General features: G+C 36.1%; 1 protein-coding gene across 1 annotated transcript in view; it reads left to right on the top strand.

The window, feature by feature from the left end:
* Nucleotides 1-14,939, top strand: part of LOC107739013 (dihydropyrimidine dehydrogenase [NADP(+)]-like) — a 202,235-nt gene that overhangs the window by 143,554 nt on the left and 43,742 nt on the right. Inside the window, 3 exon segments of the mRNA XM_016550973.1 lie at nt 2,172-2,255; nt 13,213-13,333; nt 14,716-14,835. Coding sequence (XP_016406459.1) covers nt 2,172-2,255; nt 13,213-13,333; nt 14,716-14,835 — 325 coding nt within the window.

Here is a 14,939-nt window from a genome sequence, read left to right on the forward strand (position 1 = left end):
GTTGTTGTTGTTTTTGCTTCCTTTGGCTTATTTTAAATCTATCCCTTCTCTCAGTACTAAGCCTGCAATATCAAACAGTCGTCTTGCTAGCCTCTCTCTCTGAAAGCAGCTTACCGTGATGAGAGATGATAGCACTTAATTCACTGCGTGCGTGTCACCCCTTTTGTTGGACGGGAGGGCAAGATGGAAAGCCTGCCCCCTTGTCCTCCTCCTCCTCCCTTTCCTCATTCTATAAAGGGCTTAAAAGAAACTGGGTGAAATTAAACATTATTGATAATTGGCTTTGGGATCACGGCACATTGTATCCATTTTGTACCTGTATTTGGTCCTAATTGACCATGAAATCTGGGGCCTAATCCTGTAAGAGCGGCAGGTTTGTCCCGTTCCCCCGGCTGACAGTGATAAATAGCATCAGCCCACCTTATGGTCCTCTGCACTTTGTAAGGCTAAAATGCTTAATATTCTTTTCCCCCTTTAATGGCTGTCAGTCTGCAGAAAATCATAAATCTACAGATGGAGTCACTGTGGCAGGTTTGTAGAGCTTTTTGTAATTGTTTAAATCCCCCATGTGATGTGGTTTAAAGCCCCCGTGGATCTGTAATTGCCTGTCAAACTCGGCTCGGCTACGCACCCCACCCCGGTCTGCGTGCCGCTCGCTCGTCTCTCATGCATCCGTGTGGAACACTTATCACCGCTCTCATCTATTTTAGAGCCGATGTCTCAGTCAGTGTTGATTTGCTTCGCTCATTGTTTGCATCTGCTTGAGTCTGATAAACAATAAAATTGTTTGTTTTTAGTTATATTCTTTATTAGCTTGTGCGTGTGTCTTTTGTGTTTCATTTTGCCATTGCATGGTGAATAGACTTAGATTGCATGGAAAGATTATTTGAAAGTACAATGCAGAAAGACTGTATATATGATTAGTTATACTCTGTACATGTAAAAAGAAAAGAAAAGTTATTTAAAAGAAAAGCATTCTTTGCTAAACCTGAAGTGCATTGAAGAATTGTTTTGTTTGTTTGTTTTTTGTTTCGTGAGTTGTTTCTTGATGATTCATTATAGTTTCTACAAGTTTGGTATGACATCCTTGAACACAACAAAGCCTACTATACTTATAGTAGATACTTTAGGGTCAGTAGATCATTTTCTAAAAAAGAGCCATGAAAATTAAAATGTTGTCATCATTTACTCACTTTCATGTCATTTCAAACCTGCATGACTTTATTTTTTCTGAGGATCACCATAGGGGATATTTTGAAAAACTGTTTTTGTCCATGCAGTAAAAGTTAATGGGGTCCAAAATAACCCTATTAAACCACATTGACTTTAAGTGGATTAAAGAAAAAAAGTTAAAACATTAAAAAAAGTCATAAATGTTTGGGTGAAAAAAATTATGACAGAATTATTTATTTATTTAGATTATTATTGTTGTTGTTGAAATTAGCTCTTAAAAGGCTGTCTTTGATTCTAATTTAAACTTTTATTATTATTTTTCTTAGACTGGGGGTAAATTCACTAAACAATTTTTGCTGTATTTCAGCGCAAAGACCTGCTTCCCATTCACAATCCATCAGCAACCCAGTTTGCTAATATAGTGCTGCACCATGCATAATTAAACACATTTTATTCTGAATTTTTATCTGAATTTGCCCTATTATAGATTCTAATTTACAAAATCACTAATTGTAACTAATCATATATATGTCTTTCGACAATGCATTTTTATTGCAATTAATTATTTAAAAGACAAGTTTGGGTTCATTTGCTATTGATCACGAGAGCAATAATTCATCAAGTGATTATCAAATGATCGAAATGTGCACCATAAGTAAACATATGTCCAATTCATGTCACAATGATACAGATTCAGTAAAGTACACAAGAACATGCTAGTCTGTTGTATTCTATTTTGGGGGTATGTTGTCTAATTTGCATGAATTTTTAGTGAACCATGTACAAAAAACAAAACAAAAAAACAATGCAGGCAGTGTATGCATTGCTCAAAGTGGATGCAATTCATTTTTAGTGATTTTTTTCCCCCATATATTGTATGTGTATGTGGCATGTGTGAGGGTTGCATATGAACGTCCACAACTTGATTGTGATTCAAAACTGAAAAATGCATTGAATTTATTTGTAAATAATCGGAGGCTTCTGCATCCATCTCACAGGAGTCTGGCGCTGATGCCCTGGAGCTGAATCTATCATGTCCTCATGGAATGGGGGAGAGGGGAATGGGGCTCGCCTGTGGGCAGGTAAATCCAACATTCAACACCTACGGCACACAGTCACCATGCAGAGACACTGTCGGCTGTGAGCTACAGCAGTCACCGCAAATGCTTTTTAGGGTCTTATTTCTTATTACATCATGTACCATGCCTACAAATAATGTTAGTTAGCATTATACATGCCCTAAAACATGGCAACGTCTTTGTATGAACTGTTTGTTTGTGTGGATTTTTTTTCTGTCTATGGTTGTTGATTATTATGCCAGATGATGTTTGGTACCCTGAGGTATTTGTAGTCTGGTGTCACTCAGCAGGGAGAGAAAACGTGTTAGGAGACCATGAGCATGAGGCCTGCTGGGAAAGATGTGGCACTCACAGTTTTGTGCTTTTTGTGTTTTATTTTATGGATCGAGTAGAGCCATACTGTGGATCTGACAGTAAACACATGCTCTGTTCCAAAACCTAGTGAGCATTCTTGAAGTCTTTTTTTCCAGTAAAAATTACTGGAAAAAATATGAAGACACTTTTCATTTAGTGTATTTTTGTCTTAATACACTGACAACTTTTTCCACATTGTTTTTATCTGTTTATACTTAAAACAATTGAATCTTATGCAGTGTTACTTCTCAAGTAAATTCATATACATTTTTAGAAATTTACTAGAAAACAAGAAGAATAGAGCTACTTGAAACTCATAGAAACTCTCTTTTTCCAGTTTGCTTCATCCACCATCTTGCATTCATTTTTTTCACTGAGCTTGGTGCAAATTAGACCAAATTAGGCCAAAATCTTAAGTGAACGTATCTTTAAGTGTAAATTCAAATGAATAATTTCACCCAATATGTTTGTGTACCATATATTTTTAAGAGTAAAGTTTAATCTCTGCGAGGCTCCTGCATGTTTGTATATAACGTAAAGAAATATATATATTTTTTAGTTGTAAATAAAACAAAAACTTTGGAGTACATTTTACAAGAAAATGCTATTTTAGTTTTTCTACTTCAAGATTCAACATTTAATTCAGCTTGTTACTCTCTATTTTTTGTAGTTGTTTGTCAAATTTACTAGTAATTTCTAAGTGAAAATCATTTCTGCACTTGTTTTTCCCCAGTGTGTTTGAGTTTATGCCTATGTAGTGCGCTCTAGATTGATTACTTAAAAGTCACTTATTGGCCATGTGATGTTTATAATGCTAATTTAGATTTCTGTTGAAATGCAGCTTGCTGGGTTTTGGAACTCAATTGGGATTTGGATTGGATTGGAAGCTTGTTTGAGCTTGAGTTCAACTATTATATTGATATGGGCATGAATCTGATGTGCCTAAATATCAGTTTAGGCTTTCGTTTCGGTGTGTATGCTGGTCCAAACCCACAACATAAGACCTGCACTGGTCAACGTACAGTTCTATAAATATCTAGTAGTACAAGCACATAAAAAAGGCTTGTCTTCATGGATTTTGCAGTGATGCAGATTTTGATATTGCTTCTTTAATAAGGTATAGATTCATGTGCGGTCACATGTGTGTTCCTATGCGTACCGTTCCGAATCAGAGCGCATTTCAGCACTTATGAATGGCTGATGAGATGCTGTCAACTTTGCCGAACCTGCATTAGTGCCTCTCCACTTTACCATAACATTGATTCTGTCAAAGCGTTTTAATAACACTTTTCCATCACAACACAGAATTAGCCGAATTGAATAATCCACGAATAATCCCTTTTGTGGTTCGTAAACAATTTTCACTCAAACGCATAACTCCAATATCAAATGCAGTGTTCGTGTTTTTGGCCCATTGAGATTAAGGTGGGGATTTTTTGTTGTTGTTGTTGTCATTTTTTGGGTTTCACACCAGGGCATGGTGCGTATTACAGAGAAAAAACAGCGTCTTTGCTTATGGTTACACCCTCAGCAACTGTGAAAAGCAGAATAACATCCTGTCAACTGATGTGCTTGATAGGAAAACATAGCATCTCTGCACCTTAGAGGACTTTATTCTCTGATATCATAATCTTTGTTTGGATTTCTGATGTGTAGTTGTAAAACAGTATAAAATGCTGTTAAAAGAATGAAAATATCTGGTTACTGCTCTGTTTTTTACAAGAAAGACATGTTTTGAGTCTCTAAAGCCTGAAACAGTACATGTCACGGTCAATAATGTAACATGAAAACTTTTTCATTTAGATTTTCTGCCATCTTTGCTGAAAAATAAACAGCTTAGACCAGTTAAGACCAGCTTAAATTTGAATATAGACTGGTTTTATATGGGCATTTTTGCTCTGTTACTTGATTAAGCCACTGGTAGTTAAAGGGTTAATTCACCCAAAAATTTAAATTCTGTGATTAATTACTCATCCTCATGTCGTTCCAAACCTGTAAGACTTTTGTTCATCTTCGGAACATGAATTAAGATATTTTTTATGAAATCTGAGAGCTTTCTGACCCTCCATAGGCAGCAACACAGCTGACACATTCAAGGCCCAGAAAGGTAGTAAGGACATCATTAAAATAGTCCATGTGGCATCAGTGGTTGAATCTTAATGTAATGAATCTACGAGAATACTTTTTGTGCGTAAACACAAATAACTTCATTCAACTATTTCTTCTTTTCCGTGTCATTCTCGGCCACGCATTCACGAAAGTACCATGATTATTTTTGTTTTCTTTGTGCACAAAACATTTTCTCGTAGCTTAATAACATTACGGTTGAACCACTGATGTCACATGGACTTTTCTAACGATGTCCTTACGACCTTTCTGGACCTTGAAAGTGTCAGTTGCATTGCTGTCTATGCAGGGTCAGAAAGCTCTTGGATTTCATAAAAAATACCTTAATTTGTGTTCCGAAGATGAACGAAGGTCTTACGGGTTTGGAATAACATGAGGGTGAATAATTAATGACAGAATTTTCATTTTAGGGTGAAATATCCCTTTAATAGTTAATAACCACCAAAACTAGCATTAAGCTTCCCAAAACATACTTTATACTGGTTAAATGGATCCTATAATAATTTTGACCACCACATTTGAAAGGAAAAATGCAAATTCTGCAATTTTTTACCTGTGGAACACAAAATTAGATGTTTTGTGGAATGTGAATATGAATTGGGGAAAAATGCTGAAAAAAAAACTCCTTATGGAAGTTGTCCATATTACTTGTGTGTTTCATTCAAGAAACAATATGATTTGTGTGTGACGAACTGAGCAACATTTGAACTACTAAAGTTATTAATCACCCAAAATCTTCCTATCAACCAATTGCTTTTAATTTTATGTCTGTCCAGAAGAAAGAAAAACTGTAGGTTTTCGAACGACATGAGGGTGAGTAAATGATTTTATTTTTGGTTGAACAATTCCTCATATATGCTAACTTTTAGGTTCTCAAATCAGTCAAGAACAGCTTAAACCATGACTGACTATTTCGTAATATACTTTCTGTAGTACTTTCAGTACATTCTGGCTGAACATGATCACGCTGTGTTTTTTTCCTTTGGGTTTGGCACACCGACTTGATGTTTTCTCATCAAAGTCGTTGCACACGATCTGGCTGTGAAGGTCTGTCACATGAATTAAGCCCAGAGGTGATGTACGTGACCTCGCGCATTACCGTTTCTCTTTGCCCGTATCAGGCCTGAATAAACACGCACCTCTTCATTCTGTTCACCTGACTGTGTGTTATACCACAGGAAATAAGCCAGCTTTTCCATCCGAACAAAGACAGAGTTATATCCCTCTAACGTGGCTGTAAATTTGCAGTCATATCCATTCGGTTTGCTGTAGATTTTCCGCTGTAAGACAAAGAGCTAATCAAAGCCCGAGGGCAGGTATCTGCCAAGAGAACTAAAGAGACGCAATATCATTTAATCACTCCGTTTGGCACCTCGTCTACTCTCCTTGCCTGTGGAAAAGAAGGGGGGAAAACATTAATTCAGCATTGTTTCTGACTGCATGAAAAGAGATACAATTTGATTTTAATGGGATGTTAATATTCTCTCTCGATTGCTCTCATTTCGGTTTGTTTTGCTATGAAACGGTCCCTATTTTCTCAAAGCTGTTTAACATTTAACTTGCAGCAGATTAGAGATGTTTTTGTTTACATATGTTAAACATTAATGCTGGTAATTCCTGTTTACTGTTGATTAATGCTTTAAACATTAAGGGGCAAATTCACAAAGCAGTTGCACAGTATTTCTGCAACAAACAAAAAAATGTTTTGTTCATAAACTGGTTTTACTGAACATTTACTGAATGCTCTGAAATAGTGTCGTGAGCATTAAATTAATTTATTGTCTTTATTTTGAGCACAAAACACCATTTTTAGTTGTTTTTAGAGTCATCATAGATGACATTTTTTTGCAAAATTATTTTTAAAGGCATTATTTAATGCATCTAATACATTTAATAACTTTATTTAATGTATTTATAAAAGTTAAACAGCAAATGGAATTTAAAAAGCAACATAGTTTTTGTCTTTTAAAGTTCATCATTTAAAGTTCATCATTATTTTGTGCAGGGCAAAAAACAATAACGTGGCCAGGAAATAAGAATCAGTTTGTATGACTAACTAATTCATGGCCTTGATTTAACTTTTTAAGTTAGTTAAATATTTAAACATGGCCACAATTTTTTTTTTTTATGATGAAACTAATTAATAAGGTGTGCGAAAGACACAAATTTTTCTAAAATGAGGAAACAAATTATTAATTTGTACAAAAGAATACTTAATTAATCTTGTTTTTTTTCTGTCTCTCTCTTCTGCATGGCAATATGTAATTTTGTCATGTCATTAATTAATTTTATTTTAAATTATTTTTACTATTTTAGTGTATAGGATGTGTTTGGATGAGCTAATAAACCCATTAACAAAGTGGTTCATTTTAACAGTTCAGCTTCAGCTCATGCAAATCTAGCGGGTTAATATTTGAAAATATTGATTATTATTTGAAACAATCATATTCTTCTAGATATGCATTTTTTAAAAACATTGTTAGCACATTCACATTCATATTTTCATCAACATTCTGTTTTATGTTATTGTCACAATGCATATTTTTCGTCTCATCTTGCAAATATTTTAGTAATTCGGTGGGCACAATAAATTTTTTGTGATTTGTAATCACAGGAAAAGAAGTGTGAGGGAAAGATCTCAGCGGTCACAGAGTTCTCACTCAGGTTTGACTCAGCATCCTTCGGGATCTCATCTTTTTTTCACCTTCTGCCTTCAACACAGTTCCCCAGTTTCACAAATTAAAACCGGCTCTCGTTCCCAGAGCTATTTTGAGCCTACCAAACAGGGCCGAATGACACCCGACTTCCATCATGCCTCCTGCGAGACCCGGCAGCCCTTAACGAGAGTGCCCACCTTCCGTGACCTTGCGCTGTAAAATTAAAATTTCAGGTGTAAAGCTGCTATTATTCCTGCATTCCTCCCAGCGTTCCCCTTCGCCCCCTCTTCTCACAGCCTGAGGGGGCTTCGGGACGCTTTTCATCTCTCTCTTTTTTTCTCTTCCAGTTGCAAAAGCGCTCCGGTTCCCTGCTTAACCTGCCCTGCAGTGACGGCACGGAAAAAAATATAAAGAATCCAGCGTGCCCCCTCCTTTAATTTCAAACAAGGCCTCCCCCCAACCCTTAACCACGCGACCACCTGCCAAATCACTGCTGCCGGAGTCACCGTGCAATTCACTGCAGCTCACGAGTCGATTTTCATCTCTGAATGCCCTTCAGTGGTTCTTAAAGCTCTCCGTCTGCAAGGCATGCCGCCTTTTTAAAGCACTCACGATTGCTGCAGTAGGTCCGCTGCACTTCCAGGCCCACGGAAAGCAGCTCTCCATGTGAAACCGGGTGACGACGGGTCATAGACTCGTTCCCGAAAGCAGGCCAGCTACACAGGTGCGCTCTCTCTCCATCAAAGCGTGTAATACCATGTGCAGCAAACTGCTTAGAGGGAAAAAGCGTCCCTGCTCCAGACTCCCTGGCCCACAGACAGCGGCTCTCACCCCCATCTGGCCTGTAATAAGCTGTCACGGGAAGCCCTTGGAGGGAGCAGCGGTCCCCGGTGCGAGAGCAGAGTTCTTACAGGCAGCATCTGTTTGGTGGCTGGTGGCTGGTGTCTGGCTGCGGGCCACGACCCCTGTGCCTCGTACTGAGGCAGGCGTAATGCAATTTCCCATGACCCTTTGGGAGGAAGGCCTTTCCTGCTTCCTGTAAGTCTGTTGTTGTTGTATTCTTCAAATGCTACCAACGTTCGGCTTGTAGAAAAAAACGTTCCCTCAGGACGCAGGGCTCGGTTGCGGCTCGACCAGGCGGACGCCACTCACTCAGCCTTCAGTGCTGGCAGGCAGCTCTGAATTTGTATTAAAGAAAATATGAATATTTATAAGAACATTGACAATCGTGCATTTTTAATATCAGTTTAAATACATGACTGTTCAAAGTTTTGTGGTCAGTAGACTAGTAAGAAATTCATAGTTTTAGTCAGCAAGGATACATTAAATAGATCAAAAGTGACAGTAAAGATGTTTATAATGTTACAAAAGATTTCTATTTTAAAGAAATGCTTTTTCATTTTTTTAACTTTATATTCATCCAAAAAAAAACAAATAAATAAAATGTATCACAGTATCACAGAAATGTTTCTTGAGTACCAAATTAGATTATTGGGGCCAGATTTACTAACAGTTTGCACCAGCGCAAACCGTCTTTTGCATAGTACTGTCAGGATTTACTAAAGACGCGCAGTGAAGAATTAGCGCTGAAAAGGTGTGGACACAGTTATTTTTGCGCCTGACCGTGTTGAATATGCATTTGTAGGAGTTTCCCTTTGTAGGGATTTCTTAATACCACAAACCACAGGACTGTGATATGCCACTGAATCAACTCATCATGACCTTTCAGATGCAAAATGTATGGGAGGAGTGTATTAAAATAAATCACGCAACGCGATTTACTATCGTTTGCGAAATTGCTGGTATTTGCTCCATTATTTAACACCCAAAAAAGCATGTCTTAAACTCTTTTGCACCTGTGTCGTAAGTAGATCACCCGCACCTGATAAGCATCGGCTCTGCTTATTAGCAACTACGTTAATTTGCGCTGCGTTTGGTATATTGTGTTGGTCGATATGTAAATGAGATGTTGCGTCTGTATTCTTTAATTTGCGCGATGTCAGTAAATCACCCGCAGAAATTTCCACACCCATCGGCGCCGTTTTGGAATTGCGCCCTTGCACTAATTTGCGCTGTTTAGTAAATCTGACTCTTAGAATTATTTCTGAAGTAAACAAGTAAATAATAAATAAATAAAATGTTTAAATATATTAAAATAGAAAACAGTTAATAATATTTCACAATGTTAATATTTTACTATATTTTTGATTAAATAAATGCAGCCTTTGTGAACACTTGTAAAAAAAAGTTGACAATTACACATTTATTACATATTAATATTACTATTTGCTGGTTGTATTTGTAAGAATGTTGACAAATAATGTTTTTTTCCCCTATTTATACAAATACATGCTGATAGATTTTGTAAAAATGCTGACAATGGAATTTATGTACATTCAAAATGTATGACAATATAGACATTTATTGCTAATACAAATACTTACAGTTGCAGTTGTAAGAATGTTTGCAATTACACATTTGTTTAATAAGTGCAAATGCATGCAGTACGCAATTTTAAGAATGTTGACAGTTATAATTTTTTTATATTAGTCCAAATATGAACAGCATACCAGTATTTATTCAAATACAACAAATGTGTGATTGTCAACATTTTAAGTCCAAATTAGTGTAAACAGTTATTCGTTATTAGCAGAAATACATTCTGTTAATATATATACATAAGAATTTTTTTTGAAATATTTGATATCATTAAGAATGATGACAGTCCTGCATGTAAGAATCTTTTGTACAAGTACAAATTGTTTAATTGTTTGGTTGGTTGTTTGATTAGTAAGAATGCATACTGTTTGCATCAATAAGAAATGTTAATAGTCATTGGTTTTGTATATGAAATGCTTTTGGTAATTTAACAAAACATTAAGTATTTGTACTTCAGGACCATTTAAATGCACTAGTGAAGGCAAAAGGGTGATTCAAATGTGAAAAAGAGTTGATGACCAATTGCAGAACCTGAAATACAGACAAGCTTGTTACCCGTATGTTTCCTACAAGTTTTTGATCAAGTAACATTTTTTTCGCCAATATCTGTCTGTCTTTCTCTATTTTTCTCTTTGCTGTGTTGTCTTGACACTTTTGTTCTTACCACTTTTTTTAGCCTGGAGTTCAGGATTCGCTATATCAACCAATGAATCTCTCCAGCAACCCGCCAGCGCTATCAAACATCTCTCGGGTGCCCAGATATTGCCTCTCCCGCTCTGGCAGACGGCTCGGAGTGGACAGGTTGAACCTAACACTCCAGCCTTGTTTATACCCTGTTTAAGTCTTGAATAAATCAGGACAAATTGCCATGGATGGTGCTCACTGCTGGGTCGAGTGCATAAATCCAATATATTTATAAAAAAAAAAATCTGGGAATGAGTTGATCATCTTAAATGGCGTAACCTTTCCTGTTCCTTCTCTTTCAGTGCCTTTCGAAAGCATTTTGAATTCTTTTGGGTGCAAATATAACCTGACTTCATGTGTATCTCAGGTAAAATACACACCCAAGGACGCAGCAGATCCCACAGTGACGTTTTTTTCGCTCTTCGTTTTTGTGCTGCGCTGAATCACTCAGCATGCCTTAGAAATGGAAAGGAAATAGTCAGGAGGAGATGTGTTTTTCTGTGGGCTTCTGTATTCTTACAAATCAATTCTGGCTAATGGTTTTAAAAATCAAATGCTAACCTTTTCCTGTGCAGGGAGTGACCTTAGAACTCGGCTTTGCACATACAGCTTGTACATCACCCTTCTTTATAGAGACGGACAGACCCATTGCTCAAGGGAATATATGCCAGCCGTTATTGAATATGTCAAAACAGAGACCTATTTCCTGTGAAAGAAAAGAGAGACTGAGAAGGACAGGGATGAGAAAGGGAACTGAGGCTGGACAGTCATTTAAAGCATCCCGACTGATCTGACATCAGGCTTCGCTGCTTGAAATAAACCAGGTCTGTTTTACTTCGTAGGGTTATAAAGGGTTTAATGCAGTTGTGCGTCTTTATTTGAGGCCTGGAGGAAAGGGGCCAAATGCAATGGTTGACAAACGGTAGCATGAAGATAGTGGATGCAAAGAAGAAAGACGACAAAGAATAAAAACAGTTCTATAATATTAGTTAAAATATAATATAATATAATATTATTATTTTATTTGTCATCTCTTTTCTTTATTTAATATAAATAAATAAATGTAATTTATTTAATATATAATTCTTAAATATATTTTATATAATTTAATAGAAAAATAGGAGTTTTGTTTATTTTTTAAACAATTTAATAATACTTTTATTTATTAAAAATACATTAAATTGATCTAAAATGACAGTAAGGACATTTATAATATTATAAAAGATTTCTATATTTTTAAAAAAATGGTGTTCTTTCTATTTTTTTTTGTAAATTTTTTTAAAATCACTGCGATTATAAAAGCAGTTCTCAGACTTTTGTACCATACTTTGTGATTGATTTATGATGGGAAATTTGAATCTTTTATGATCTAGCTTTATACAGACAGGTGTTACAGGAAATAGTCCAGTGAATTCTCATATGTGACCCTGGACCACAAAACCAGTCTTAAGTAGCACTGTTATATTTGTAGCAATAGCCAACAATACATTGTATGGGTCAAAATTCTTGATTTTTCTTTTATGCCAAAAATCATTAGGATATTAAGTAAAGATCATGTTCCATTAAGATATTTTGTAAATTTCCTACCGTAAATATATCATAACTTCATTTTTGATTAGTAATATGCATTTGTAAGGACTTAATTTGGACAACTTTAAAGGTGATTTTCTCAATATTTAGATTTTTTTGCACCCTCAGATTCCAGATTTTCAAATAGTTGTATCTTGACCAAATATTGTCCTATCCTAACAAACCATACATCAATGGAAAGCTTATTTATTCAGCTTTCAGAACATGTGTAAATCTCAATAAAAAAATGACCTTATGCCTGATTTTGTGGTCCAGGGTCACATATCATCATGAATGCTTTGATTTTAAAACATTGTCTAAGTTGCAGTTGTGATTTTACTTTACTAAAAAGAGTTATAGAGACAAATGCAATCTTTTCTCTCAGATTCACAAATACCAAAGCCCCTTCATTCTCTCTCTCTCTATCTCTCTCTCTCTCTCTCTCTCACTAAACAGCACAGACTGACAGACCAGGACAGCTTAATAAAGCATGAATCCTCCTGGAACAGCAGTTCACACTGTTATGATCCCTCTCTCCCTCACACCAGTGACTACAGGCTCCCCTCTCCATCTATCACTCGCTCATTCTGTCTCTCTCGCACGCACACACACACACACACACACACACACACACAGGTTTGTTTTTGTGAAAAGTGGGGACATCCCATAGGCGTAATGGTTTTTCTACTGTACAGACCGTATATTCTATTGCCTTACACCAACCCTACCACTAAACCTACCCCTCACAGGAAACTTTGTGCTATTTCAGATTTTCATTTGTCACAAAAATGCGCGCACACACACACACTCAGGTCTAACAGTCTGCTAATATTTAAAGGAATAGTTCACCCAAATTTGTTCAATCTCATCATTTCCCTGCCCTCATTCCACACCTAACGAGTTTCTGAAGAACTTCTCAAGACTTTAACTACAGTGAATGGTGACTAGAGCTTTCAAGATTCAACAAAGTATGCAAAACACTGTAAAAGTAGTCAATAATAAGTAACTTATAAGCCATAATACAAGGGTTTTGATGTTAACTATTCATTGAAGTTCTGCTGTTTTGTTTTCTCATGCCTCTTTTGTCGTTGTTTAAGATTGTTTGTTGCTTTCATGACCCATTTGACCAGGATCCAGAGCTGGTGCGGAACATCTGTCGGTGGGTTCGGAAGGCTGTTCGGATCCCGTTCTTTGCCAAACTCACCCCTAATGTGACCAACACCGTGGACATTGCCAAGGCTGCACAGGAAGGTATTGGGCTGTTTTATGGTAAATTTATACCATTTTGGTATGATAATAGTGGTAAATTTATTATATTGATTTTTTTTTTATTCATTAACTCAATATAAACTAATCTCCATCAGCTTTCCCAGTAAAGGCAACAGGCCTGTGCAACCCAACTACATTTCCCATCATTCTGTAGCACATAAAAACAAAAAAAATACACTTCTCTTCAGAAGTTTGGAATAATTAAGATTTTTTTAAATGGTTTTTGAATAAGTCTCTGCACACTAAGCCTTTTATTTTATCAAAAATGCAGGAAAAACAGAATAATGTTAAATATTGTTACAGTTTAAATGAACTGTATTTATTTTAATATATTTTAAAATGTATTTTATATCTGTGATGGCAAAACTGACTTTTCAGCAGTCTTTAGTGTCACATGATCTATCAGAAATCATTCTAATATTATGATTTGCTGCTCAAGAAACATTCTCTTATTATTATCAATATTGAAAACAGTTTTTGTAGCTTAATATTTTTTTTGTGGAAACCAGTAGGTTTGAGGTTAAGTGAGCATTTTTGTTTGTGTTTGTTTTTGTGGATACATTAAATTTATCTCACAGACATTTATAATGTTACAAAAGATTTTATTTAAAAAATAACATGTTCTTTAAAATGCTGTTCTTTTGAACTTTGAATTCTAACTAAAAAATGTATCTCAGTTTCCACAAAAATATTAAATATTAGCAAAAACTGTTTTCAACATTGATAAATTTGAACTATTATTAATAATTGAACTATTATTGAACAAATATTAATAAGTAAACACCAATTATAATTAATACTGAAATTAAATACTAAATACTCAAATTAAAACTGAGTTTCAAAAAACATATTAGAATGATTTCTGAAAGTTCTTGTAAATTGTAATATTTTACAGTATTACTGTTTTATTGTATTGTTGATCAAATCAATGTTTTTCTTCTTTCAAAAACATAAAAAATATATTACAAACGTTTGACTTTATAACGTTTGATTTATATATAGAAGTCTTAAAGGTACAGTTGCAAAAACAGCCTGTTTAATTCTAAAGGTCAGAGAATGCTGGAAAATGGTCATTTCAAACTAAATGACACATTTTTGGTGCAAGAATCCTTGACTAATGTTATAAATGGACTTCAGGGGAAAAAAACAGAAGTGTAGAACATGTCCTCTATAAAACAGTTTCCCAATCCAGACATTAGATCTGCCCTAGAAACACATTTCCCCTCACGACCTCCACTAACAGCCTGACGTCTCCTGTACGAGTTTAAAACAGACCCGCAGGTTTTGAGCTCCAGATTTTTTAGGAATTTGGCCTCCCTCCCTCGCCCTTCCCCGTGCCTAATGCCTCTTCCCTGTTGGCACAGGTGGAGCAGATGGCGTCACAGCCACCAACACGGTTTCGGGGCTGATGGGACTCAAGGCAGACGGCTCTCCCTGGCCTGGCATCGGCCGAGGAAAGCGCACCACATATGGTGGAGTGTCTGGTGAGTGTCACCCACCTCACTGGATCCATTTCTTTCTCCTCTGAGGTTTAACGGCTGTGTGGCACAGACAGACTACCCCCCCCCCCCCCCTAAGAGTGGGGGGG

Source organism: Sinocyclocheilus rhinocerous, unplaced genomic scaffold (assembly GCF_001515625.1).
Source record: "Sinocyclocheilus rhinocerous isolate Xijiao unplaced genomic scaffold, SAMN03320098_v1.1 scaffold1697, whole genome shotgun sequence".
NCBI lineage: Eukaryota > Metazoa > Chordata > Actinopteri > Cypriniformes > Cyprinidae > Sinocyclocheilus > Sinocyclocheilus rhinocerous.